Here is a 25,906-nt window from a genome sequence, read left to right as displayed (position 1 = left end):
AAGTATTGGGATGTTCTGTTGTATTCTTTATTTTGGGCATCTCCGCTGATTTTTTTTTTTTTTTTTTTTGTATACTGCTCTTTTCTGCCCTCTGGAGTCCGACTGAACTATTTTCTATCATCCATTGTCATCTGAACAATTTTCAGGGGGCTAGTCTCTGTAGCTTTCTGTAAACATCTCCACTGCTCTCTTTTCCTCTTTTTTTGCCATCTATATTTACAACTAACATCTAGGCTCTTTTCTTGTGGGGAGGAACAGGGAGATAGATTGGTGGAGGCAATGGAGTTGGGAAGTAGGCATTCATCAGATTCTAATTCTATGAGTTCCTTAACTCTTTTCTGATTTCAGAACTTGATCAGTCCCACAAAGCTAGCTAGTTATAGAGGTTTTTAGTCAATAAGTATATATATATTTACTATTTTAATTGTATTTTATTTTTCCAAATATATGCAAAAATAGTTTTCAACATTCACTTTTGCAAAACTTTGTATTCCAAATTTTTATTCTCCCACCCTTCCAGGATAGCTTTCCAACTCTTCATCACAAGTTTATTAGTACTACCAACAAGTATTTTTTTTTAAAATGCCAATTATGTGCTACACATGAATACTGAAGAGATTACTGAATACTGAAGAGAATACTGAAGAGATTAGAGATACTGAAATTTTAAAAAAAGAAACAATATTGGCATTTAAGTGACAAATTCTATTAGTAGATATATTCATATATAAGTATATAGAAATAAATATGTAGAGCATAAATCTAAATTGTGATATATGGTGAGGGAGGACATAAACAATTGACAGGGGATGGATCAGGAAAGCCTTCATATACAAGTTGGTGTTTAAGCTGATTCTTGAAGAAAGTAAAGGACTCTATGAACTGGAAATGAGAAGGGAGCATATCATTTTAGCAAAACTTTATGTTCCAAATTTTTCTTTCTCCCACCCTTCCAAGATAGCTTTCCCAGTTTCCATCAAAAGTCTATTGAAACTGCCAACAGGTATTATTATTATTATTTTGATGCCAATTATGTGCCAAGCATGTATTAGGAACTAGAGATACTGAGATGAAAAAAAAAAGGAAACAGTATTGGCTATTAAGTGACAAATTCTATTAGTAGATATGTACATATGTAAGTATATTGAAATAAATATGTAGAGCATAAATTAGAATTCTAATAAATGGTGGGAGGACACAAACAGTTGACAGGGCATGGATCAGGAAAAGCGTCATATACAAGTTGACTGAAAATAGTTCAGTCGGACTCCATATACAAGCTGATTATTGAAGAAAGCAAAGGATTCTATGATGTGAAAATGAGAAGGGAGTACATTCCAGGAATGGATAATGTATATTGAAAAAGTACAGAGATGGGAGATAGAGTGCTACATATGAGAACAACAAAAAGACCAGTTTGGCTAAATCGATGAGAATGGAAAGAAGAATATATTAAGCCTGGAAAGATACATTGGAGCTATTTTGTGAAAGGGTTTAACAATTGAAATGAACATTATTTATATTTTTTATATTTATATTATTTATATTTTTTGCTGGAGGCAATAGAGAGTCTTTAGACAGCAGGGACCTCAATAAACATTTAAAACAACTCATACACAAAAAGAATCCAAGCTATAACATAATCAATAAATAGCTAGATAGGTTGTACTTGATAACTGAAGGAGAAGGAACTCACCACTTCTCTAAGTAACCTATTTAACTTTTGGATATCTCTAATTGTTAGCAAGTTTTTCTGGACATCAAATTTAGATTTGTCTTCATTCAACTTCTACCTATTGGTTCCTGGTTCTTTTCTCTGATACCAAATTAATCAATTAACATTTATTAAGTGACTACTATGTGCCAGGCACTGCCCTAAGCTCTGGGGATACTAAAAGAGACAAAAGACAGTCTCTGTCCTCAAGGAGCTTACAACCTAGTAGACTAAATCTAATTCCTCTTCTACATTTCAAGGTAAGAGACTTATCCTTTTAAAGAATGTGTGGTGGAAGGGACTGGGGAGAGTCCTATAGATTTGGTAGATTCATTAGCTTTTTAATAATATGCTTACAATTCTATCAATCATTCTAGTGACTTTTTTGTGGCTAATTGAAAATTGATGCATGATGTTTTGAACTTGATCATGAGGCATGTAACTATAAATAATGTTCCAAATACTTTTAGTCATATAAAATACTATTCTAAATGACTATAATTGATAGATAAACTCATATATTTCAGATGGAATGAGCAACAGAGATGAAGCATTTATTTCATGAAAGATACATCCAATGACAAAATAATAATTTTTGATATGACAAATATTGGTTATGAGAGCAGAATAGTTTCCTTTAGTAATATAGTATTAAATGTTTAGCAAATTCACTTTCTTACAGAATCCATTGCTAGAACAAGAATTAGGTAGTGAAGGATAGAAATCTGGGATGTCTTTTTGAAAGACAATATTGTGGGATGGTTGCTTAAATTTAAACTTAACTAAAAAGGGCCAAATCTAAAAACAACCAAAAAAGTTTATGAATGGTGAAAATAACCATAATTCAAAAACTCAGAAATAATAATGACAACCCTAACATAATGCTTATATTTTTTGTAAAATATTTTGCACATGTATTACCTCATTTTATGCTGATAACATGTGTGAAGTAGAATCTCAGTTTGGTTACAAAATCTTAGTTTATTCTGCTCCCTTATTTTATTTATTACCACCTTTATATCAGCTCTGTACTATAGAATGCTACTTAAAGGAGAAGGAAGGAATATATATGGAAATAAAGGTGATAATATATATATTCCATATACATTCCTGCCTTCTCCTTTAAGTAGCATTCTATGGTACAGAAAGCTGATATAAAGCTAATTTGAGTCATTTCTATATATGTATGTATGTATATATATTATTAAAGAAATGACTCAAATTAACTTTTTTTCCTCCTTAAATATGTATATTTAAGGAGGAAAAAATATCGACAAAATAGCTCAACATATCCATCTTACCTGGCACTATATTCCACATCCACCACCTCTGCAAAGGAAAAACCAAAGGCACTTTTTCTCATCTTTTTCCTGTGGGCCATATTTATTAATTGTTGGTTTCAGTTGTGTCTGATTCTTTATAACCCCATGAAACATACTGTCTGTGGGATTTTCTTGGGGAAGATGCTGGGGCAGTTTCGTCAATTTCTTCTTCAATCTTTGTAATTATATATTCTCATCTTGCAGATGAGAAAACTGAAGCTCAAAGAGTGCAAATGCCTTAGCCAAATTTAGATAACTTTAGATTTAGATATCTGGTATTTTGTGAAACTGTGAATTCAAACCTAGGCTTTCAGATTCATTTCTGTTTCCTATTATGCTACAAATATATCTAGAAAGGATCATTGGTCATTTTTTTCACTTATAGCCTTATATCGAGGGAAACTTAACTGTGACCTTTTTTGTTTTTTTTGGCATGAATGGTCTCTTTTCTTCCCACATTTCAGAAGAAGCTCTATCTCTTGCCAGCTGTATAAAAGACAAAGCAGGAAAAGAGTCAGCTCAAATAGCTGTGACTTCAAAGAAAAAAATCTCAGATTACACTCGGCAAGCATCAATTTTTTTTTTTCATCTTTATTGTCATCATTCAGTTCATACCCAAGTTCTCTTTCTATTTTTTCTTTTTAGGTGATTTAACTTTACTAGCAGACATTTGTGACTTGCTGTATTAAAATAATATCTCATCTTTTAAAATCCATTTTGTCTTTTCTTCCCCATTCCCACCCCTGCCTCCACTGAAAGATATAACAAGAGTTCATTGGGAACTTTATTTTCAATGGGAAAAAATAAACCCAATTTTGCTGAATAAAAATACAATGACTATAATGAAATGGATACTGCTGCATACTAGGGACATAATTAGCATGGAACAAATTGAACTTTGCTACATGTTATCCACATCTGAATGGAGGTCTATTTTTCTGGGAAAGTATCCTTCATTCTTGAACCAACCACAAATTCTGTGCCCCACTTTGCCATATTAACCTGGTCTGAATTGCTCCTTTGGTACAAAAACCTTTCAGTCTGCTATCTCCAAGGTTTCACCATCAAGTCACTTCTTTCCCATGTTCCTCCAAACCTCGATACACTTTCAAAATCAGCTATGTTTTTAAGATAAGACTTAAATTGCCTCTCTAGTACAGTTGTTCTTTGGAGGATGTTGACTGATCTGAGAAAAATAAACGAACAGATGGAAACTATGGGAACTCTTCAGCCTGCACTTCTATCTCCTACTCAGTTGCCTAGAGAATGGCCTCTTTGGGTTATAGATATTAAGGACTGTTTCTATTCTATCCCTCTGGATAAGGAGAATATGAAAAGATTTGCCTTTTCGGTGCCCAGTGTTAACTTAGCTGAACCTTATAAAAGATATGAATGGACTGTTTTGCCACAGGGAATGAAAAATAGCCCTACTATATATCAAATGTATGTTGCTGTTGTTCTTACTCCAGGAACAAAAACATTTCCAAAAGTTATGTTGTTATGTTACATGGATGATATCTTGGGGTGTGCATCTGAGGAATAAATGTTAGAAGCATGTCTACAAAAGACCGTGGAAACATTAAGGAACTACAAATTGCATATAGCTCTGGAAAAAATTCAAAGGCACACTCCTTTTCAATATTTAGGATATGAAGTATATCCTAAGGTGCTTACAGTACAAAAATATTCTTTAAGAACAGAGAAATCCAGTCTTAGGCTTAACTACCTACCAATTACAACCATTATATGACATTTTAAGGGGAGACACTGCTTTAAATTCACCACATCAGCTTACAAAGGAAGCTCAAGAAACTCCGAGAGAAGTTGAACTGGCTTTATCCAATGTGATTGGAAGAGTTACTCAACCTTGGAAATATCAGTTTTTGCTACAAAAGGCCCCCACAGTAGTCCTTCATCAAGGACACAGTGTGAAAAAGTGGGTGAACCTCCCAGCACAATCCGAACAAAGCCTTACTCCTTATCTAGTCCTTGTTAGCCCTTATATACCTTATTGTAATTACATCATTACAGCATACTGATTATGTGTGAATTTAGAGAACCATTACATCACCATACTAAGTACTAAATATATATGTAAACCAGAAAACCATGATCTCATCAGTTCCACCGAGTTATCACCTTGTTTCAAATATACTTGTCTAGAGTTCCAGCTCTCTACAATTCTTATATTTTCAGATTGTTCTTTCTCAATTCTTGGTTAGAATCCTCCCTCAACTGCTTTTACTCTAGATAAAAACAAAAGCAAATGCAACAACAAAAAACAAATTTGCTAGTTTCTGGTCTGTTATGCATTTAAAAAATAGTTGTTTTTTTTTTTTTTTTTTTTTTTTTTTTTTGAGATAAATATAAGGCTGGTGATGTGTTGAACCAGGGATTATTTGTTTCTATAACATGAAATTTGTAGAAAAAAATGCTAACTTTATCCTTATTGTCCAGGTTATTAAGGCCTTACAGAAAGTAGATAAAGCTTTTGGAATGTTAATGGAGGGACTAAAACAAAGGAACCTACACAACTGCGTCAATGTCATTCTTCTGGCTGATCATGGTAAGTTTTCTTGCACCAATTTATTCTTTTAGTGTTTCCTTTTTGCAGCTCTTTATCTTATTTATTATCTATTCATTGATCATACAAAGTAATAATAACACAAAGAAATTTTTGAAAATTGATCAACATATTGATCAACATATATTTATTTAGAAGATTCCAAGAGCTCTGCTAGGTCTTGTTATCATAAATTCAGCAGTTTTAATAGAGAACTGGAAAAATAATTAAAATGATTAGATTTGATTTCTCAACCAAGTTTTTACTAATTATAAATTGTCAATAGTACTAACAACAGCCTATTTTTACATGGGCATTATTCTTCTTAAGATCATTATAAACTAGAAACATAAGCATGATTTTCCCATTTTTTTCAAAGGTATGAATGAATGAAAAAGTTCATATTAAGTCCTTATGTGTGAAACATTGTGCTAAGCAATACATATATAAGTTGAAAAGAGAAATAACTCTTTTCAAGGAACTCATCTATTGAGGGAGATGACATTTATAGGAGGTTTTACTGCCTTAAACATTCAAGTCCTATGGTCTTTAGTGTGTAGTGGCAAAGTAGGATTAAAGGGAGCGTCAGGTGTGTAAGAATCATACATCAGACACTCTCCTTAGGTTCCTTGGGTTCCCTTGCCCATTGGTAACAGGTAGTTAGAAGTTGGTGTGGCTGATGATGAGGATGACACACTCCTCCCCAGCTATGATTATAACTGCAGAAGGAGCATTGGAAGCAGATTAGTGGTGCTAGCCAAGGATGGGGTGGGAGGGACTTTTAATCTCAAGGCTACTGGGCTCAAGATTCTTGGTTATCTCCATCAAAGGCTGAGTGGAGAAGCTGTTAATAGTTTGATTTGCCTCTTATTTTGCTTCTGTCTCTCCATTTACCATCTTGTTGGGGTTCTGAGAGGTTTGACTACTTGCTCAGGATCACATGAGTAGTAATTGTCAATGTGTCAGAGGCAAGAGAGACACTGTTGAACAGTGGAAAGGATTCTGACTTTGGAGTCAGTGGAGTAGAGTTCAAATATTGGTACTAATCCTCCTACTTATATGAGCTTGTGCTACTTAGTTGTTTCAATCATGTCTGACTCTTTGTGACTTCAGTAACTTCTTGGCAAAGATGTTGGAGTTCTTTGCCATTCCATTTTCCATCTTATTATACAAATGAGGAACTGAAGCAAACAAGGTGAGTGACTTGCCAGGGTCATATAACTAATGGCTGAGGCTGGATTAGAACTCTTGAAGAGGAGTCTTCTGATTGCGAATATACCTAAACTTGTGTATGTTCGTGTGTGTGTGTGTGTGTGTGTGTGTGTGTGTGTATGTATGTATTTACCTGTTTGAGTGCTTATGTATGTGCTTCCCTTTAACTGGAGATTATATTTATTTATATGTGTATATAGCTTTTAGTATTGATAGTCCTTTTTCCAACATTTGGGAAATAAATAATTTGGATTCTTGTGGTGACAGCCTTTGTTGGATAGTGAGTCCATCTGATATTTGTTTTGCTTTATAAATTTATCCCTAGGTCAAATAGATAATTTCTTCCATGTTTCTTCAGATGTCTTTAATATGACCTTATTTAGTTAGGTTATGTATCTATTCAGAGCTTACATAAGGTGTGAGGTATGGTCTAAATTTAATTTCTCCTATTGTCCAATTTTCCCAGAAGTTTTTATAAAATAGTAAGGCTTTATCCCAGTAGCAGGGCTCTTTATATTTATCAAGCATTTGACTGTTAGGTTCATATTAAGTATATATTGTATACCTAATCAGTTCCATTGATCAACCTCTATTTTTTCATCTGTACTATTTTCTAATATAGTTTGTGATCTAATACTGCTAGCTCTCTCTTCATTTCTACTTGTTTCTTAATTCCCTTTGAGATTTTTTTTTCCTGAGGCAATTGGGGTTAAGTGACTTGCCCAGGGTCACACAGCTAGGAAGTGTTAAGTGCCTGAGGACAGATTTGAACTCGGTCCTCCTGACTTCAGGGGTGGTGCACTATCCACTACATCACCTAGCTGTCCTCCCCCCTTTGAGATTCTTAATATTTTTTCCTCCATGTAAATTTTATATACAAATAAATATTTGTATACAAATAATAATACTTCTATAAAATAATCTATTGTTATGATATTGAATAAGTAAATTAATTTAGTATCATTTTTTATATTGATTCATCCTGCTTATAAGCCATTATTATTTCTTCAATTATTTAGGTTTATCTTTATTTCCATAAAGTGTTTTTATAATTGTATTTATATAGTTCTTGAGTATATCTTGATTGGTAGACACCAAAGTTACTTTAAATGTTACTATTAGTAACTAAACTAAACTAAAAGTTACTATTTCTCTTTTATCTCTTCTTAATGATTTTTTTTATTGGTACTATATAGAAATGCTCATGATGTATGGATTTGTGCTATATTCCACAATTTTGTTGATTATTTTTTTCAGTTAATTTTTTTATTTTAAATTTTCTAGGGTTTTTTAAATATACTATAACATCATCTGCAAAATATAATTGTCTGTTTTTTTTTTAACATGTATATTATTTCTAGTATTAAGTGAAATATATGTTCTAATAAATAAATGACATCCTAGTTTTACTGGGAAGGATTCTAGTTATCCTCCTGACCTACAATGTTAGCTCTTAGCTTTAGATATATACTATTTGTCATCTTAAAAGAAAGGATTTCATTGGAAAGGATTCTAGTCATCCTCATTACATAAAATGTTAGTTTTTAGTTTTAGATATATACTGTATACACACACACACACACACACACACATACACACACATCTTAAAATAAATATCCACTTTGAATGCAAATAAGTATCTTGTCAAAATTGAGCACTTGCTGTTTGTAAGATACTGTCCTAGATTATTGGGATAAAAAAACACAAAACAGTCCCTGCTCACAAGGAACTTACACACACACACACACACACACACACACACACACACATACACACACTGCCTCTTTCCTCTTTTTTTCCCATTGGAAAAAGACAGAAGTTTTTCAAAGTTGTTTGTCTTATAAAATTCTATATTCTATAAAATTCTATTCTATAAATTGTTCAGGTTTTGCTCATTTCATTCTCTATCAGTTCTTTCTCTGAAAACATGCTTTTCATCAATCCTTATAGTGTAGTAGTATGCTATTATTTTATCTGCCATAATTTGTTCCCCCACTTCTCAAGTGATGGATGAGCCTTTATTTTTCCAATTTTTTGCCACTATACAAAGAGTTGCTATAGATATTTTTGTATATATGAATCCTTTTCATTTTTCTTTGATTTCTCTGGAATATAGACCTCAAAAGATATATATATATTTTAGTGACTTTTGGGGGTATTATTCTAAAATACATTACAGAATGAGTAAACCACTTCACAAAAGAACTTATATTTCTCTGTGGAAAATTATATATACATGGATAGGTAAATGTACTATACATACAAAATAATTACAGACATGATTAATATTGCTTGAAATTAATAAGGACTTGCCTTACATTCTATGTATTTTTTTCAGGAATGGAATGGACATACTGTAATAAAGTGGAATATATGATAGATTACTTTCCTGAAATAAACTTTTACATGTATGAAGGGCCTGCCCCTCGCATCCGAACTCGCAATATCCCAACGGACTATTTTACTTGTAAGTATGGACCAGTTTTTGTAAGTGACCATGACAGTTAGGAAGCATGGATAATCAGAATCAAATTTTTGGAGGGTAACAGAGATCATCTGTCTCTTCTTCTACACATTTCAGGAGAATGTCAATTTTTTGAAGGCAGCAACTATTTTGTTTTTGGCTTTTTCTACCCCATATTTAGCATGGTTCACAGCACAGAGTAGAAATTCATTGTTTCTTTTATTCTACCCTATCTGCTGATTTTTGATCTGCTGAAAATAAAACTAAAGTAGGTGCTTATTAAATTGAAAGCAATGGAAATTTGAGGGAGGGTTAAATAAAGTCAAATAAGAATGTCCTATTTTTATGAACTTTGAAAGGAAGACATTCCATAACATCTCATGTTAGACTCAGCTGTTAAATAAAAATTTACCATACTCTATGCCAAGATGCTTAAGAATTTTTGAAATTTTGAGTTAATTTTTTGCCAACATATAATTTCATCAATGAATATATGACTGAATTTCCTATGCAAATATTTCTAACTTTTGATAATTAACAAATAAAATAATGATTTTTTTTCTTCCTTTAAAACAGTTGATTCTCCAGGAATTGTTAGAAACCTCAGTGTAAGTGTTAATTATTTTCTTGGGTTCATCTTTTTTTTTTTTAATTGGTAATTAGAACCTGAATTGATGGAAACTTACTCTTCCACATCTTCCTAAGTCGTAACCTCTCATCATTTCCTTCATTCTCCTTACTAATATTTTTATGCACACACTTGAGACTTTCAATGTGGTAACTTTCATCTCAGAGAATATTTCATTTCCATACTAGGAAAATAGGAAGAAAAAGTTTTATGCAAAGATGATACCTTTGCCACCATTGGTGATTTCCTATTTGACTGTGAGGTCTCCAGCTTATACTCTTCATGAAAGAATCTCTAATATATTACTCCTCAATCATCTTTACTTTTTAAATTCTTCAAAGTAAAAAGAATGGCTACCTATTTCAGGCTTCTTTAAATCAATGAAAAAGATACCAGAGATCCTTGCATGCCCCTACACAGTTCAGAAAAATCACTTCATACCCTCTGAATATTATCTGTTGACTGTACTTGATTAACATACTTTGATTTGAAACTGCATGAAATGAAATGAAAAAGCATTATAGAAAAAGTATTACAAAAATCATTTTAAAATTTTACTGCCAATTTAATACAGGAGTGGCCTTTGTGGAAGAGTTTGTTGAATGCTGGAAATCATTCACTTTCTTTACAAATAACAGAATTCCAACACTAGCTATACCGAGCAGTTAAATGGTACTTTAGATAGAGTGCTTAGAATTAAGAAGACCTGAGTTTAAATTCAGTCTCAGATATTTCCTAGATGTGTGACTGTGGGCATATCACTAAACCTATTTGCTTCAGTTAGCTCAGCTACAAAATGGGAATAATAATAACCCCCTACATTCAAGGGTTGCTGTAAGGATCAAATGAAATAATAATTGTAAAGTGCTTAGTATAGTGTCTGGCACATACTAAACAATAAAAGCAAATTAGTTATTATTAGTGTTAGTAATAATAATAGTAGTTGTTTGGGCAACTGGGTGGCACAGCAGTTAGAATGCCATATCTGAAGTCAGATAGATCTGAATTCAAATCTGGCTTCAGACACTTAACTAGCTGTGTGTTCCTGGGCAAGTTACCTTACCTTGTTTAACTCAGTTTTTTTTTTTTTATCTGTAAAGTGAACTGGAAAATAAATTAGCAAACCACTGCCAAGAAAACTCCAAATGGGATCATGATGAAACAACAATAACAAGAAAAATTAGTCATAGTAATAGTAGTTGTAGTTAGCAGCAGCAGCAATAGAAAATAGGTCTCACAGTGGGTAGACCTCTGGTTCTACTCTGTTCAGCTCTGGTTTTTAATACTTGCCAAGTTGTGTGACCCTAAACAAATTATTTCACTATAATTTGCCTGTTTCTTCATTTGTAAAACATGGATAATAGGAACAACCTTCCTAGGTTGTTGTGAGAATAAAATAAGATAATATTTGTAAAGCACTTTCATAGATATTCATTGCTAGAAAAGATCTACAGGACTCAACTCCATGATAAATCTAATAGGGTCTAACTGAAAGATTATAGTAGAACTGGGTTTTTCTGATCAACACTGACTAAACACAATTTTGACTTTATCCACATGGATTCTTGGGATAACTCTGGCCTGTGCCATAGAAATTTCAGTTTTTCTAATTCCTCAGACTTTTGATCTAACCCTAGATCATCTCAGTGGGCCTAAGAGGATAAAAAGACCACTATAAAACAGAAGCACACTTCTCTCTGTCTCCTTTTCTTTTTAGATCTTCATAGTGATTGGGATACTGCTTTTTGTCTACAAATGAATATACAAGTTTATGTTTTTACATATATTTATACACAAATACAATTTTTCTTAATAAAAAAGTTGGGTTAAACTAAAGGATGAATGAGAGATCCAATTAGAAAGGAATGTAAACTATCATTTAATAGAAACAAATTTAGTGTATTCTTTTTGTCCTTACATGAATTGTAAAAGATTTATATTTAATATTTGAGAACATAGGTTGGGCAGGTACAAAAACTTTTTCCTAACATCTTAGAAAAACCAAAAATAATCTGTCAAAATATTAATATGTTTAATAATAATAGCTCACCTAATTCATATTTTATATCTAGAAATTTATTTTCTCAAACACTCACTAAAAAGGAAATTACATTTTACCACATATTAGATGTCTACTAAGAGATTGTATACATAGGCATATAATATATAGATACATAAATTGGTAAATAAGCTTCTTGAGGGAGCCTTTTTAGTATCTTTTCATGAAATAATGGATAAGATACTAGTCTTGGAATGTAAAAAATTTAAATTCAAATACTGTCTTAGATGCTATCTAGCAATGTGATTAGCAAATCATTTTAGCCCCTTAGTTCATTTCTATATCTCTAAAATGAAAATAGTAGAAAATAATAGCAGCTATCTTACTAGCTTGTTGTGAGGATCAAATGATATAACATATGTAAAGACTGTTTATAAATTTTATTTGTTTTGTTTTGTCTTTGCATTCCAAGAACCTTTCATAGGACCTATCATATAGTAGGATCTTAGTAAAGTATATGTAGAATTATTAAATGACTCATATTATTTTGTATGGTCTTCACAATAGCTCTATAATGTGCAATCTGAGAATGGTTTGTCTCTTTATATTTTGTTACATGAGACCAAATTATTTTTATTCAAAGAAATATAGAAACACATTTGGATAGAACAAGAAATGATTGTGTGCTATGAGTTTCAGGAGGAAATATGTTTCTACAAATATGTATTTATCATGAACTAAACAAAAAAATCACAAATGAGGACATTTCATTGATGCTGTTTCTTTCAAGGGTATTTCCCTTTATTTTCACGAACACTGTCCTTTGCCCTAAACAAAAATATAATGAAAACTTCCTCTTGCTCCTATGTAAAAAAATAAGTATGGACAAGTAAAATAAATTCATATGTTGGTTATTTTCAGAATATCTGTCTCTTTCTGCCCCTCTAGTAATTATCTCTCTGCTAAGCAATGAGTCATATACTCTTCTGGAATCCTGATTTTTCAATGTATTGATCAGAGTTCTTAGGCCTTTTTTAGTTATTTTCATTTACATTCTTGTATTCATTGTATAAATTGTTTTCATGAGGAAAATTTTACTTGTTTTTCAGTGTCGGAAAGCAGACCAGCATTTTAAACCCTACCTGACTCCTGACTTGCCCAAACGATTACATTATGCTAAAAATGTTAGAATCGAAAAAGTTCACCTTCTTGTAGATCAACAGTGGCTAGTTGTAAGGTTTGTATGGTCATTTACCTGTTTCCTAAAACATCAATATTTCATGCTTCTCATCAGTTACCCAAATTTTCATCTTACTGTTGTGCTTATATAATTTGAGAGTGGGTAGCTACAATGAATATTTTTGATATTATATAAAAAATATGTTCTGTACTTTCATATTTCTGTTTTTATTAGCTTAATGATATCATAGAATCATAGGTTTAGATCTAGTAGAGACTTTGAAGAATATTTAATACAATTCCCACGTTTTATAAATGAGGAACCTTGAAATTAAGTGACTTGTCTAAGGTTATGTGATGGTCTATAAGACCTATGTCATAGATGATTAATTATAACCAAGTTTGTTATTTATAGGATATAGGTGAAGGCATCCTGGAAGCTATTAAAATATATATGTATAAATGGGCATAAGCTCAAATCCACAGTTGCCCCATCAGATAGAAGAACATTAATTTTAGGTATGCTATAGAATAATTTTTAAGTTCAGCCCTGTATGACAACTGAAAATCAAATTAGTTTTTTTTTTCAAGATTTTTGTGAAGAGAGAGAAAAGAGATAGAGAACATTGATGGTTATAGGGAAAATTATTGCTTTGAACCTTCATTTATTCTCTCTCAGATATTAGAGGCAGTATAATATAGGCAGTATAATATAGGCAGTATAATATAGTAAGACTTTAGAAGCAGGAAGAACCTCTTGATATCCAGCCTGTGTGACTCTGGGAAAGTTGTTGAATCTTTTAGTGTTCCATTGTTCACGGAGTTCTCTGTACCAAGGAGATCATAGGCTCATTCATAATTCCAGGAATTTTTATTTCTAAAGCATAATATCTGGCACATAGTAGGGAGTTAATAAATGCTTGCTTACTTGATTTGTTGACTTCTAAAGAGGGTTATTGGGATTCATTTTCACATTGTTGAAAATGAGCTTGAGAATGTAATGATAATAATAATAATAGATATCATTTACGTGCTGCCTTTACATATCTTATATTATTTGATTGTCATAACAACCTAGTGAGATAGTGACTATTATGTTCTATTATTATCATTTTAGAGATACAGAAACAGACTAGTAGGCTAAAATGATAAAATCACAATGCTAGTTAAACTCTTAAGGTAGTATTTGAACTTTAGTTTTCTTCATTCCAAGTCTAGTATCCTATCCATTATTCCACATGCTAAGAGATAATAAAAGAACTAGTCCTTTAAAAGTTATCCTTAACTTTGATAAAGTCTAAAAAAGAATAAAGAAAAAAAAAAGAAAAGGAACAAAATATGAAAGAGAAAAAATAATGGACATTAGAGGTCTGATTTTTGTTAAAGAGCCATAGAAATTAGGAAAGTCTTGGTTACTACAACACATCCTGAAACATTTTCCTATTAGTAGGCAGATAGGACTCGATCACTGGTCAAACTCTGGTCTTAAGATACCATTGGGGTGAAAAACTTGAACTATCCCCAAAATGACCACGAGGTGGAGGTGTTCCCTCAACTTCAGGAAAAGTTTATCAGGTGGTTTTATAAAATGACAGAAGTAGATGAAAGGAGTGAGAAGTAGTGAAGAGGTGTGGTAGGCTGGGAAAGAAGATTTTACCTCTGATTTATAGTAACCATATCTACTGTGGGAATGTAAAAGTCCTAATCAACAGAATTAATATTGTGAGTAAAACATTGACTTTTACAGGTCCCAAAACATTGGCTTTAACAAAACAAAACAAAATAATTATTTCAACAATTAATAAAAACACATCCTAATACAGAGGAAAAAATGAGAATAAATTGAGTACTTTATTGTGTATTTGTAGATGTTCACTGAGGTTGATGTGGGTGACTAGGACATGAGGATATAGGAAGCATTTGATATAAGAAAAGGAAAAAAACAATATTTGTGAATATGAGAACTGGAATGACTATAAGAATAGTATATTCAGGTTAGACTACTGTCAGAGTGCCAGAGTCCCAAAATGAGTCAAAGATGGAATTGGATGCTAAGAATAACAGGCTTTAAAAAAAACAAAATTATTTTGGGTTTCAATGATCTTGTGATAAAGAGCCATCTCTATCTTCTTCTCTTAGAGAGAAGACTGTTGGAACTGAGTGTGTATCATAAACATTTTCACTCTTTTTGTTCATTTGCATTTTATTTTCTTATTCATTTTCTTTCCTTTTTGATCTGATCTTGTGCAGCAAGAGAATTGTACAAATATGTTTACATATATTGGATTTAACATATATTTAAACATGTATAACATACATTGGATTACTTGCCACCTAGGGGAGAGGGTAGGGGGAAGGAGGGGAAAATTTGGAATATAAGGCTATGCAAGGATCAATGTTGAAAAATTATTCATGCATAAGTTTTGAAAATAAAAAGTTTTAATAAGGGAAAAACTATTTTGGGAATAAAGAAAATAGAGAAAAGGCAGGTTTCCGTGAGGGAATATGTGTTGATATATATGTTTTCCCTCATATATGTGTTTGTGTGTGTGTGTGTGTGTGTGTGTGTATGTGTGTGTCAAGGAAGGTGTTTCAGATTAAGTAATATAGAACAATAATGGTTAAAAAGGAATGATTACCAAAGATAAATGAAAAAACAAAAAGAGACTTGAATATTCTTCTAAAGTGCATATCACTGGGCTTGAATGAACTTTATCTCAGTGTATCGAAAAACATGGCAGATCTGAGTGTGGCCATAACAAGTTGTGTAGCAGGAGATAGACCAAAAAGCTGGGAGGCTAATTAAGAGGTTGTTGCATTACTCCTTCACATAGAATTGTGATTTTTTTTTTAGAAAGAGAAAAATTAGAAGGAGGTGTTTAGCATGAAGGAAAATGAGTTTTATTTTGGACACATTGATAAGGCTTTGAGTAGTGCGTAGGTGTTAAGGAGATTAAAATGTGTAACAGGTTGATTCTTTCCAGAAATTTGTCAAGAAAAGATAGAGGATAAATACATAGAATGATAACTTGAGAAAATAATAGTTAAAAGAAAGTTTGTCCTTTTTTTTTTTTTTTTTTAGTCCAACATACAGGTAATTTACAGGCAGTGAGGAAGAAGTTGGTAAGTAGAACTAGAATGAAGATTTTCATCTTAGATAAGATAAAGGCAAGGGGCTGCTAAAGCCAGTTCAAATTAGGTCAAAGCTGATTGTTAAATTTTCAGTGTAAGCATTTGGCAAATGCTACACATTGGGGCTTGATTTGTTGTTTTGTTGATTGAGGAGAGAAAATGATAGATAAAATGTTAATAAAGAAAATTAAACTTAAAGTGTACTTTGTTTACAATTTTTTTCCCTAGAGAGATAGTTGTTAAAGATTTACCAGTATACCCTTGGGTAGGAATGTAGTAGAAAGGTTGACCTTGGCTAGGAGAAACGTCACCTCTTCCTCAGTGACTAGAACTAAGATGTGTAATGCTGGAGAAACTGAGCAGAGGCAGGACTGAGTAAGGATAATTAGGGAAACTGAGTCAGGACAATAAAAGAGAACTGCGGCATAACAGATGGAGAGAAAGGATATTAACATAGAGAGGTTTTGAGCTATAAATATGGGAGAGAAGAGAGAAGAACTCTAGGATGGCTTAGATTTTATCAATTAAAAAAAAAACTGATGCCAACTGAAAGAGATATTGAAATGATATTGTAAGCTTGAGCAAAGAAGAGTAACTTTGGAGCAGCAACCTGGGAACAAAATGGTGTCAAGTGAGGAAGAAAAAAAAGGGTTGTTATGCACTGATGATGTCCCAGTTGAAATCAGATTACATGAATTTGTTGTGAATTCACTTCACACTTGTGCCACTGAACAGCATGATTGTACAGCTTCCTCCAGTGGAACCAAAAAAGATTGAATGATGGAGAAAGATTTGGATTTATGATTTTCAGAGTTCCATTCAATAACAACAGGTTTAGGATCATTAGTAGAAGTCACTGTGTAGTTGAATAAGTCAATGATAGTTAAAAAGGGAGAAAAGTAAGATGTGTGCTAGGCTTTATTTAGTACTAGAAGAACAGTGATGAATGAAGAGAATGGAGGTTTCACTGAGGAAAAAAAATAGCTTTAGAAAAGTTGAAGAATAAGGAAAAATGAAAGGATAAGGAAACTGTGATCAGAAAGTCAGATTTCAGGGTTTAGCATCATGCATATGCAGAACTTGCATTAATGGTATAACCAAAGGTACAGTTCTGGAGCTGACTTTCTCTATTTTCGACAAAATCAATCCTTGACTTCACTGGGAAATGAATGTAAACTGTTTGCATTTTTGTTTTGTTTTTTTTTTTTTTTAAATTTAATAGCCTTTTATTTACAGGATATATACATGGGTAACTTTACAGCATTAACAATTGCCAAACCTCTTGTTCAATTAGCTGACTTTCTCTATTTTCGACAAAATCAATCCTTGACTTCACTGGGAAATGAATGTAAACTATTTGCATTTTTGTTTTTCTTCCCGGGTTACTTCTACCTGAAGGAAGGGAGGACAGAGTAGTAGCTGAACTTCTGAAAGTATTAATGGTGGCCAAAGGATTCTTTTTAGTCTTTAGTCTTTGGCTTGGATGCCTTCAATCTGCTTTAAGATTTTCAACTTATTGGTTGCTCTTTTATGTACCATATGTACACACACATACACACACACACACACACACACACACACACACACATATATACATATATATGTATATATGTGTGTGTGTGTGTGTGTGTATGTATGTATGTATTTATGTATAGTAGTACATAGTCTTAGTCCCTTTAGGTTGCTGTCAAAATTAAGTTCTAAATAGTAAGGAAAAACTTCCTAATCATTAGAATTATAAAAAAATGGAAAATGGGACTGTCACTAGAAGTGAGTAATCTACCATAATTGGAAGTTTTCAATTTGAGGTTAACTGATCACTTAAATACTGAAGAGGGGAGTCCTGTTCTTATAAAGGTTGGATTAGATAACCTGTGAGGTGGCATATGACTCTTAAGAGTTTTTGATTCTGTAATCATTTTTATCTTTTCCTATGGAAATTTCTATTTTTTGTTTTAATTATTGATATCCACACTTCTCTTTATTTTTTTATTTTATTTTGATGTTTTTTAATAGTATTTTATTTTTCCAAATATATGTAACAATGGTTTTCAACATTCATTCTTACAAGATTTTGTGTTCTGAATTTTTTCTCTCTCCTCTTATGTCCCTCATCCCCAAGATAGCAAGCAATCCAATATCCTATGGAGATTTCAATAGCTGTACTAGCAGAACTCAGAAACAGGAACATAGCAATCATAACATAACAAAAATATGAATATAATCTCTTTCTGAAAACCAATGGAGAAAGGAGTAAACTTCTGTTTGTTTGAATCATTACAAACTGAAACTCAAGCAAAAATAAATGGCACACTTTTGATATGAGTAATGAGAGGGGAACTCTTAAAACTCTCACTTGTGGGTCATTCCTGCCTTCCTCTTGTAGCTTCCTTTTTTTTTTTCCTTCTCCTTTTCTGTTTCAGTACAAAATGGCAGGGAGATGGATTTCTGGTTAGAATTGTGGTAATATCAGAATAGGGAAAGAGGGAGGAGCCATTCTAGATCTTTTTTTGTTGTTGTTGTTCTTAATTCCCTAACCCTTGCATGAGAATATCACTTATTTGAAATGGAGTTATTTGATAGCATTTAATTTCATTTTCTGATTTCTTCTGAGCTTGTAGTTTATTTTAAAAATATTTTTTATTTTAGTTACACATAAAACAATTTTTTTACATTTGTTTTTAGAACTTTGAGTTCCAGATTCTTTCCCTTCCTTCCCCACCCCCATCCCAATTAAGAAGATACATGTGAAATTATGTAAAACATTTCTATAAAAGTCATGTTGTGATAGAAAACATAGACTCTCTCACTCCTCCAAAAAAAAAGCACTTTCAAAAAAAAAATAAAAAAAGAAAAAGCATACATCAATCTGTATTCAGACTCAATCAATTCTTTTTCTGTATATGGATAGCATTTTTATTAAGTCCTTCAGAGTAGTACTGAAGCTTTATATTGCTGAGAATAGAAAAATCATTCATAGCTGATCATCCCACAGCTTTGTTCTTTTTTTTTTTTTTGTACACAATATATTTCACTTTGCTTGAGTTCATGGAGGACTTTCCAGGTTTTTCTGAAAGCATCCTGCTCATCATTTTTTATAGAACATAATATTCCAACAAAATCACATACCATAATTTATTTTTCCATTCTCTAATTGATGGGCATTCCCATTTCCAAATTTTTTGTCCTGAGAAAAGAGCTGCTATAAATGCTTTTTACTTATAGGTCTTTTTTTCTTTTGGGATTCATGCCTAGTAGTGATATTATTAGGTCAAAGGATATATATGATTTTATAGTTCTTTGGCTATATTATATCTTATACAAAATATATATAGTCCTATATAGGACTATAATGTAGTCCTGTTAGTCCTTCACATCCTTTCATCATTTATCAATTGGGCAATAGCTTTTATTTATTTATTTTTATGAATTTTCTCAGTTCCTTATACATTTGAGAAATGAGATCTTCATCAGAGAAACTTGTTTCAAAAATTTTTTTCTTTTACAATTACTATTGTTACTGGTATTTTTCTTCATTTATTCTCTCAATCCTTTCACCCTGCCCATCCTCAAAAGTATTTTGCTATATCCACTTCCTTCCTCAATGTGCCCTCTCTTCTATTACCTCCCCACCTTCCAGTATCTCTTTCCCATCTTATTTTCCTGCAGGGTAAGACAGATTTTGATTCCCATATTGTGTGTATATGTTATTTCCTCTTTGAGCCAATTCTGATGAGAGCAAGATTCACAAATTCCCTTTTTCTCCCTTCTCCCATTTAAAGCCTTTGCCTTTTTATGGCAATAATCCTATCCTCCACCTCTCCTTTCCCATTTTCCCAGTACATTCCTCTCTCATGTCTAGATATTATCCCTTCATATTCAACTCACACCTGTGCCCTCTGTCTACATCTAACTGCCATAATAATAAATCTTCCCTTTCCTGTAGGAATATAAATAAATAAACCTTATTAAGTCCCTTATGAAATCCTTTTCCTGATGCTTCCCCTTAATACTATATTTGAAAATTAAAATGTATATTCAGTTTTGGTCTTTTCATCATAATGCTTGAAAATTCTTAAATAAAATATTAGCAAAAAGATTACAGAAAATCATCCACAGGATAATACACTATGAGCAAGTAGGATTTATACCAGGAATGCAGGGCTGGTTTCAATATTAGGAAAACTTAATTGACTATATTAACAAACTAACAAAAACCTTGATTATCTCAATAATCAGAAAAAAATTTTAAAAAAACACCTTTAAAAAAAGAGTAAGGAATAAATGGACTTTTTAATAGCCTTTTATTTACAGGATATATACATGGTCTTTGCATTAACAATTGCCAAACCTCTTGTTCCAATTTTTCCCTTTACCCCCCCCCCCAGATGGCAGGATGACCAGAATTTAAATTTTAAAATATAAATTAAAAATCAGACTCTGAAATATTGTACAATTAGCTTGTGAAAATCAAAAATTGGCATAAATAAGGGATTGTTCAATTAATGGTTTTTTAGTCTCTCCCAAGTTTTTTACGGGCATAGCTAGATCATTCATTACTGCTCCATTAGAAATATTTTGGTTGATCTGTTGCTGAGGATGGCCTGATCCATCAGAACTGGTCATCTTAATTATTTTGTTGAAGTATTTGATCTCCTGGTTGCTCCGTGGTTCATTAAGTTCTCCAGGCCTTTCTGGGTATCCTGCATCAATTCCCGTTTTCCGCATCCTAACAATCATTACCTTCATCTTAGCCAATCACAGGTGTTAGTGGTATCTTAGAGTTGTCTTTTTCATTTCTCTGATTAATAATGACTTGGAGCATCTTTTCATATGACAGAAATTTTTTCCAATTTCTTCATCTGAAAATTCTGTTCATATCCTTTGACCATTTTCAATTGGAGAATGGCTTGTTTTTATAAATTAGAGTTAATTCTTATATATTTTGGAAATGAGGCCTTTATCAGAACCTTTGTTAAAATATTTTTCCCAGTTTTTGCTTCCCTTCTAATTTTTTGCATTGTTTTGTTTGTCAAAAAACTTTTCAGTTTTTATTAAAATTTTCTATTTTGTGATCAGTAATGATCTCTATTTCTTTTCTTAAAGACCTTCCCTTCCCAAGTTGAGGGTAAACTATCCTATGTTCCTCTAATTTTTTTTTCATTCTTTTACCTAGGTCATGAACCCATTTGACTTACTTGGTTCGCGTTAAGTATGGATCAATGCCTATTTCTGCCATATTGTTTCCAAATTTTCCCAACAATTTTATCAAACAGTTTCTTACCCAAAACTGGGATCTTTGGGTTTTCAAAGACTAGGTTTATATTTTTTATGTTTTATCCTTGAACCTAATCTTTCCACTTAACTAATCTTTCCTTAGCCAGTACCAAATAGTTTTGGTAACTGCCTCTATTTAATTTTGTTTTTACTAAGCCACCATCATTTATTTTTTCATTAATTCCCTTGAAATTTTTTGACCTTTGTTTTCCATATGAACTTTTTTTATTTTTCTAGTCTAAAATATTTTTTAATCTGATTGGTATAGCTAAATAAATGATTAGTTTATAATATTGTCATCTTTATTATTTTCTCCCTATCCAAGAGCATTTAATATTTTCAATTGGTTGATCAGACTTAATTTTTTGGGTGGTCTGTAATTTTCTCATAAAGTTTCTGATTTTTCCTTGGCAATGATTCCCTAAATATTTTATATTATCAGTGTTACTTTAAATGGAATTTCTTTTGTAATTCTATTTGGATTTTTTATGATATATAAAATCTGATGACTTATGTGGTTTATTTATAACCAACAACTTTGCTAAGTTGGGATTAGTAGTCTCTGGGGTTCTCTAAGTATCCATCATATCTTGAAAAAATAATTTCTTTCCTCATTGCCCTATTTTATTCCTTTAATCTCTTTCTCACTCTTATTGCCAAAATAGCGTTTTCTAATACAATATTAAATAGTAATGGTGATATGGGCAACCTTGCCTCAGATCTTTTGGGAATGGTTGCATTTGTCTCCATTACATATGATTAATGATGGTTTTAAATAGTCTGCTGATTATTTTGGGAAAGTCCTTTATTCCATACTCTCAAGTGTTTTTTAATAGGAATGGATGTTGGATTTTTTCAAATCTTTTCTGCATCTATTGAGATGATCATATGGTTTTTTTAATTTGGTTATTAATATGGCCAATTAATTGATAATTTTCTAATATTGAACCAGCCCCATTCCTGGTATAAATCTATTGATCATAATGTTTTCCGGGATGATTTTTCTGTAATCTTTTTGCTAATGTTTTTATTTAAAATTTTTAAATCAATATTCATTGGAGATTGGTCTAATTTTCTTTTCCTGTTTTCCTTACCTGGTTTGGTATCGTACCATTCTGTGTTATAGAAGGAATTTGGAGTCCTACCAAATTTCCTATTCCTTTAAGTCCACTTCATTCCCTATTTTCAAAAAAATTTATTAGCATTGGGAATTGTTTTTTTAAATGTTTGGTAAATTCATTAAATCCATCTGGTCCTGGGGTTTTTCTTAGGGGAGTTGTTTAATTCCTGTTCTTTGTTTATCATTGGAACAGGTTAGGTTCTAAACAGAATATAACTATAGCAATTTGGTGACCCCAAAAAAAATCCTCATTTTTTGGGATAAGAATTCATTATTTGACAAAAACTCTTGGATAACTTTTAGTATAGAAATTAGGCATGGACCCACACTTAAACCTTACCAAGATAAGATCAAAATGGGTCCATGTTTAGCAAAGAAAATTATAAACAAATTGGAGGAACATGGATAATTTATTCTCAGGCTTGTGGAAGAGGAAAAATTTGTGACAAAGGGAACAGAGACAATTTTGATAACAAAATGAAAATTTTGATTACATCAAATTAAAAGCTTCTGTACAAACAAAACTAATGTAAACAAGATTAGAAGGGAAGCAACAAACTGGGAAAACATTTAAGTTAAAAAGGTTCTATAAAGACCCATTTCCAAAATATATAAAGAAATGACTCTAATTTATGAAACCAACCTTCCAAATTTGATAAATGGTCAAAAGGATAGAACAAAATTTTCAGATGATAAATTAAAATCATTACCCTCAATGAAAAGTGATCAAATCATTAAATTATTAATCGGAAATCAAATTAAGCCCTCTGGAATACTACTAAATTCGGGAGGCGGGAAAAAATAAGGATGAAAGGAGGAGGGAAAAACTGGGCCGATAATTGTTGGGTTGACGAATAACCATTCTGGAAAACAATCTGGAATTATCCCCAAAAAGTTATCAAACGGCTCCCGATCCCAGTTTTCTGGGCTACCCCAAGGAATACTAAAGAGGAAGGACCTGTTGTGCCAAAAGTTTTGGAACCCTGTTTAGTGGCTAAAGCTGGAAACTGGTGGCTGCCCATCAATTGGAAATGGTTGGGTAAATTGTGGTATATGAATGTTATGGAATATTTTTTCTGTAAAAATGACCAAACAAGATGAATGAGAAGCTTGAAGAAAATTACAGCGATTTAAGTGAAAGGCAGAACCAAGGAATCATTATAGTCCAACAATACTTATAAGAAATCTGATAAGGCAGATTTCTTTGACAAATAACCCTAAATTCAGTTTCAATTGAGAAAATGATGGACAAACAGGTAAAAAGGAAAAAAAAAAAACACTGGGAAATGAATGAAACTTTTGTTTTTTTTCTTCGGTTCTTCTACCTTCTGAATCAATTCTCCCTTGCAACAAGAAAACTATTTGGATCTCACATACATTGTATCTAGGATATACTAGGACATATTCAACATAAAGGACTGCTTGCCTCTAGGGAGGGGTGGAGGGGGGAGGGAAAAATCGGAACAGAAGTAGTCAAGGAAATGGTAAAAATACCCTGGCATGGATTCTGTCAATAAAAAGTTACTATAATTAAAAAAAAAGAAAAGAAAAGAAAATTCTCTATTTCACTGAATTTTCACTTTTCTGTATGAAGGATTATACTCAGTTTTGCTGGATAAGTGATTCTTGTTTGTAACCCTAGCTCCATTGCTCTCTGGAATATCATATCCTAAGACGTCCAATCCTGTAATATAAAAGTTCCTAAATCTTGTGTTACTTTGATTATGTCTCCAATATGATTGAATTGTTTCTTGCTGGATGCTTGCAATATTTTCTCCTTGACTGGAGATTGCTGGAATTTGGCTAGTCTACCTGTACAGAAAGTGCAATATTACTAGAATTAAAAAAAAACAAAAAAAACTAATTCTATTTTAATTTTAAAAATTCTTTTTTTGTTGTTCTTTCCCCCCTATCTTCCTCAAACATCTTCCTTACCTATAATTATACAAAATTCTTTCAAAAGTTTTTCTATGACAATTTATCTATATAGGAAAAAATGAGTTTATTTTGTTTTTAGTATACATATACTACACTATAACAAAATCTTGTTTATATTTGTAAACATCTAACATTGTCATTAATATCAAAGTTCTAGATCTTATTTTTATTATTTTTCAGGTATAAAAATTATAAACGTTGTGCAGGTGGTACCCATGGTTATGACAATGAATTTAAAAGTATGGAGGTAAGGTTTCTAAATTTTTATTATTTTATATTATTTTGTTCCACTGGATTTTATAAAGAATTCCATGTAGAAATGGGACAGGGGAGGGTAGAGGGGGGAAGTAGGCTGCCTGAACCTCTGATTTCATTTATATAGGGGCCATTTCTTACAGAAATTTCACCTCTACTGACATTTTGCAAATTGGCAGTTTGTATAATATAATCTCATAGCATTCCTTGGGATCCTGAGAGCTACTTGCTTGTGGCCATAAATCCAAGAATGTGTCAGAGATAAGAAGTTAGCTTAGATCCCATATCTCAAGGACTACTCTCTATCCATTCTGCTGGACTGTCTTTTTAAATCTCATTTAATCTCAAGAATATACATATTTGCCTAAATAGGAAGGTTCCTACATGGAATAATGGCAGCATATTAGCTTAATCTCTTTATTGTGAAGAAAAGTATATACTTTTTCAGTATCTCAACAGACCTATGACTTTATAATTGTACAATGTAGATAGCATCCTCCACACATATATTCATTAGTAGATGGTTTTTATAAGTTGTGTGGTCAAAAAATTCCCCATCTGATGGCCACCTTTCTATTGATGAGTCTCTCTAACCTTAGTCTAGTCCTTGGATGATAAACAAATACATCATCACTAGATCTATAATCATAGTATCATAGATGTAGAATTAGAAAGTACCTCAGAAGTCATCAGGTCGACCCCTCATTTCACAGATTAGGAAAATGAGGCCTGTGGAGGTTAAGTCACCTTCCCAAAGCCACAAAGATAATATGTGGCAAAGTCTTTCTTGCTCAAGAAAGCTAATTGGAGCCATGCTTTTCTGGTCTTTATTTCAGTGACTCAGGAAACACTCTTTAACATCAAAAGGCTTGAGTAGTAAAACTTTGGTAAAGGCTGAAAGAATATATATATTGACATCAAGCAGTGTGAACATAAACAATTGTTACTTTTCAAAATGATCTATTTGATTCAACCAAATAATAAACTTCTTTAAAATTTTTGATGTGTTCTCATTCTATGTGAAGCATTAGCGATATATCCTTCTGCCACCATATGTTGCTATGCCATATTGTGGATTTATTATTGATTTAATTATTCAATCT

The 25,906-nt window shown here is 32.1% G+C and overlaps 1 protein-coding gene across 2 annotated transcripts in view; it reads left to right on the top strand.

Moving 5' to 3' along the window:
• ENPP3 (ectonucleotide pyrophosphatase/phosphodiesterase 3) overlaps nucleotides 1-25,906 on the top strand; it is a 116,260-nt gene that overhangs the window by 49,923 nt on the left and 40,431 nt on the right. For both annotated transcript variants that reach the window (XM_012549338.3, XM_031964254.1), the window contains exons 13-17: nucleotides 5,494-5,602; nucleotides 9,150-9,278; nucleotides 9,852-9,883; nucleotides 13,012-13,139; nucleotides 24,729-24,795. In XM_012549338.3, the coding sequence (XP_012404792.1) occupies nucleotides 5,494-5,602; nucleotides 9,150-9,278; nucleotides 9,852-9,883; nucleotides 13,012-13,139; nucleotides 24,729-24,795 (465 nt within the window). The remainder of the gene's footprint in view (nucleotides 1-5,493; nucleotides 5,603-9,149; nucleotides 9,279-9,851; nucleotides 9,884-13,011; nucleotides 13,140-24,728; nucleotides 24,796-25,906) is intronic.

Source organism: Sarcophilus harrisii, chromosome 4, assembly GCF_902635505.1.
Source record: "Sarcophilus harrisii chromosome 4, mSarHar1.11, whole genome shotgun sequence".
Taxonomy (NCBI): Eukaryota; Metazoa; Chordata; class Mammalia; order Dasyuromorphia; family Dasyuridae; genus Sarcophilus; species Sarcophilus harrisii.
The sequence above is the reverse complement of the archived record's forward strand: the minus strand, read 5'-3'. Positions and strand labels throughout refer to the sequence as shown.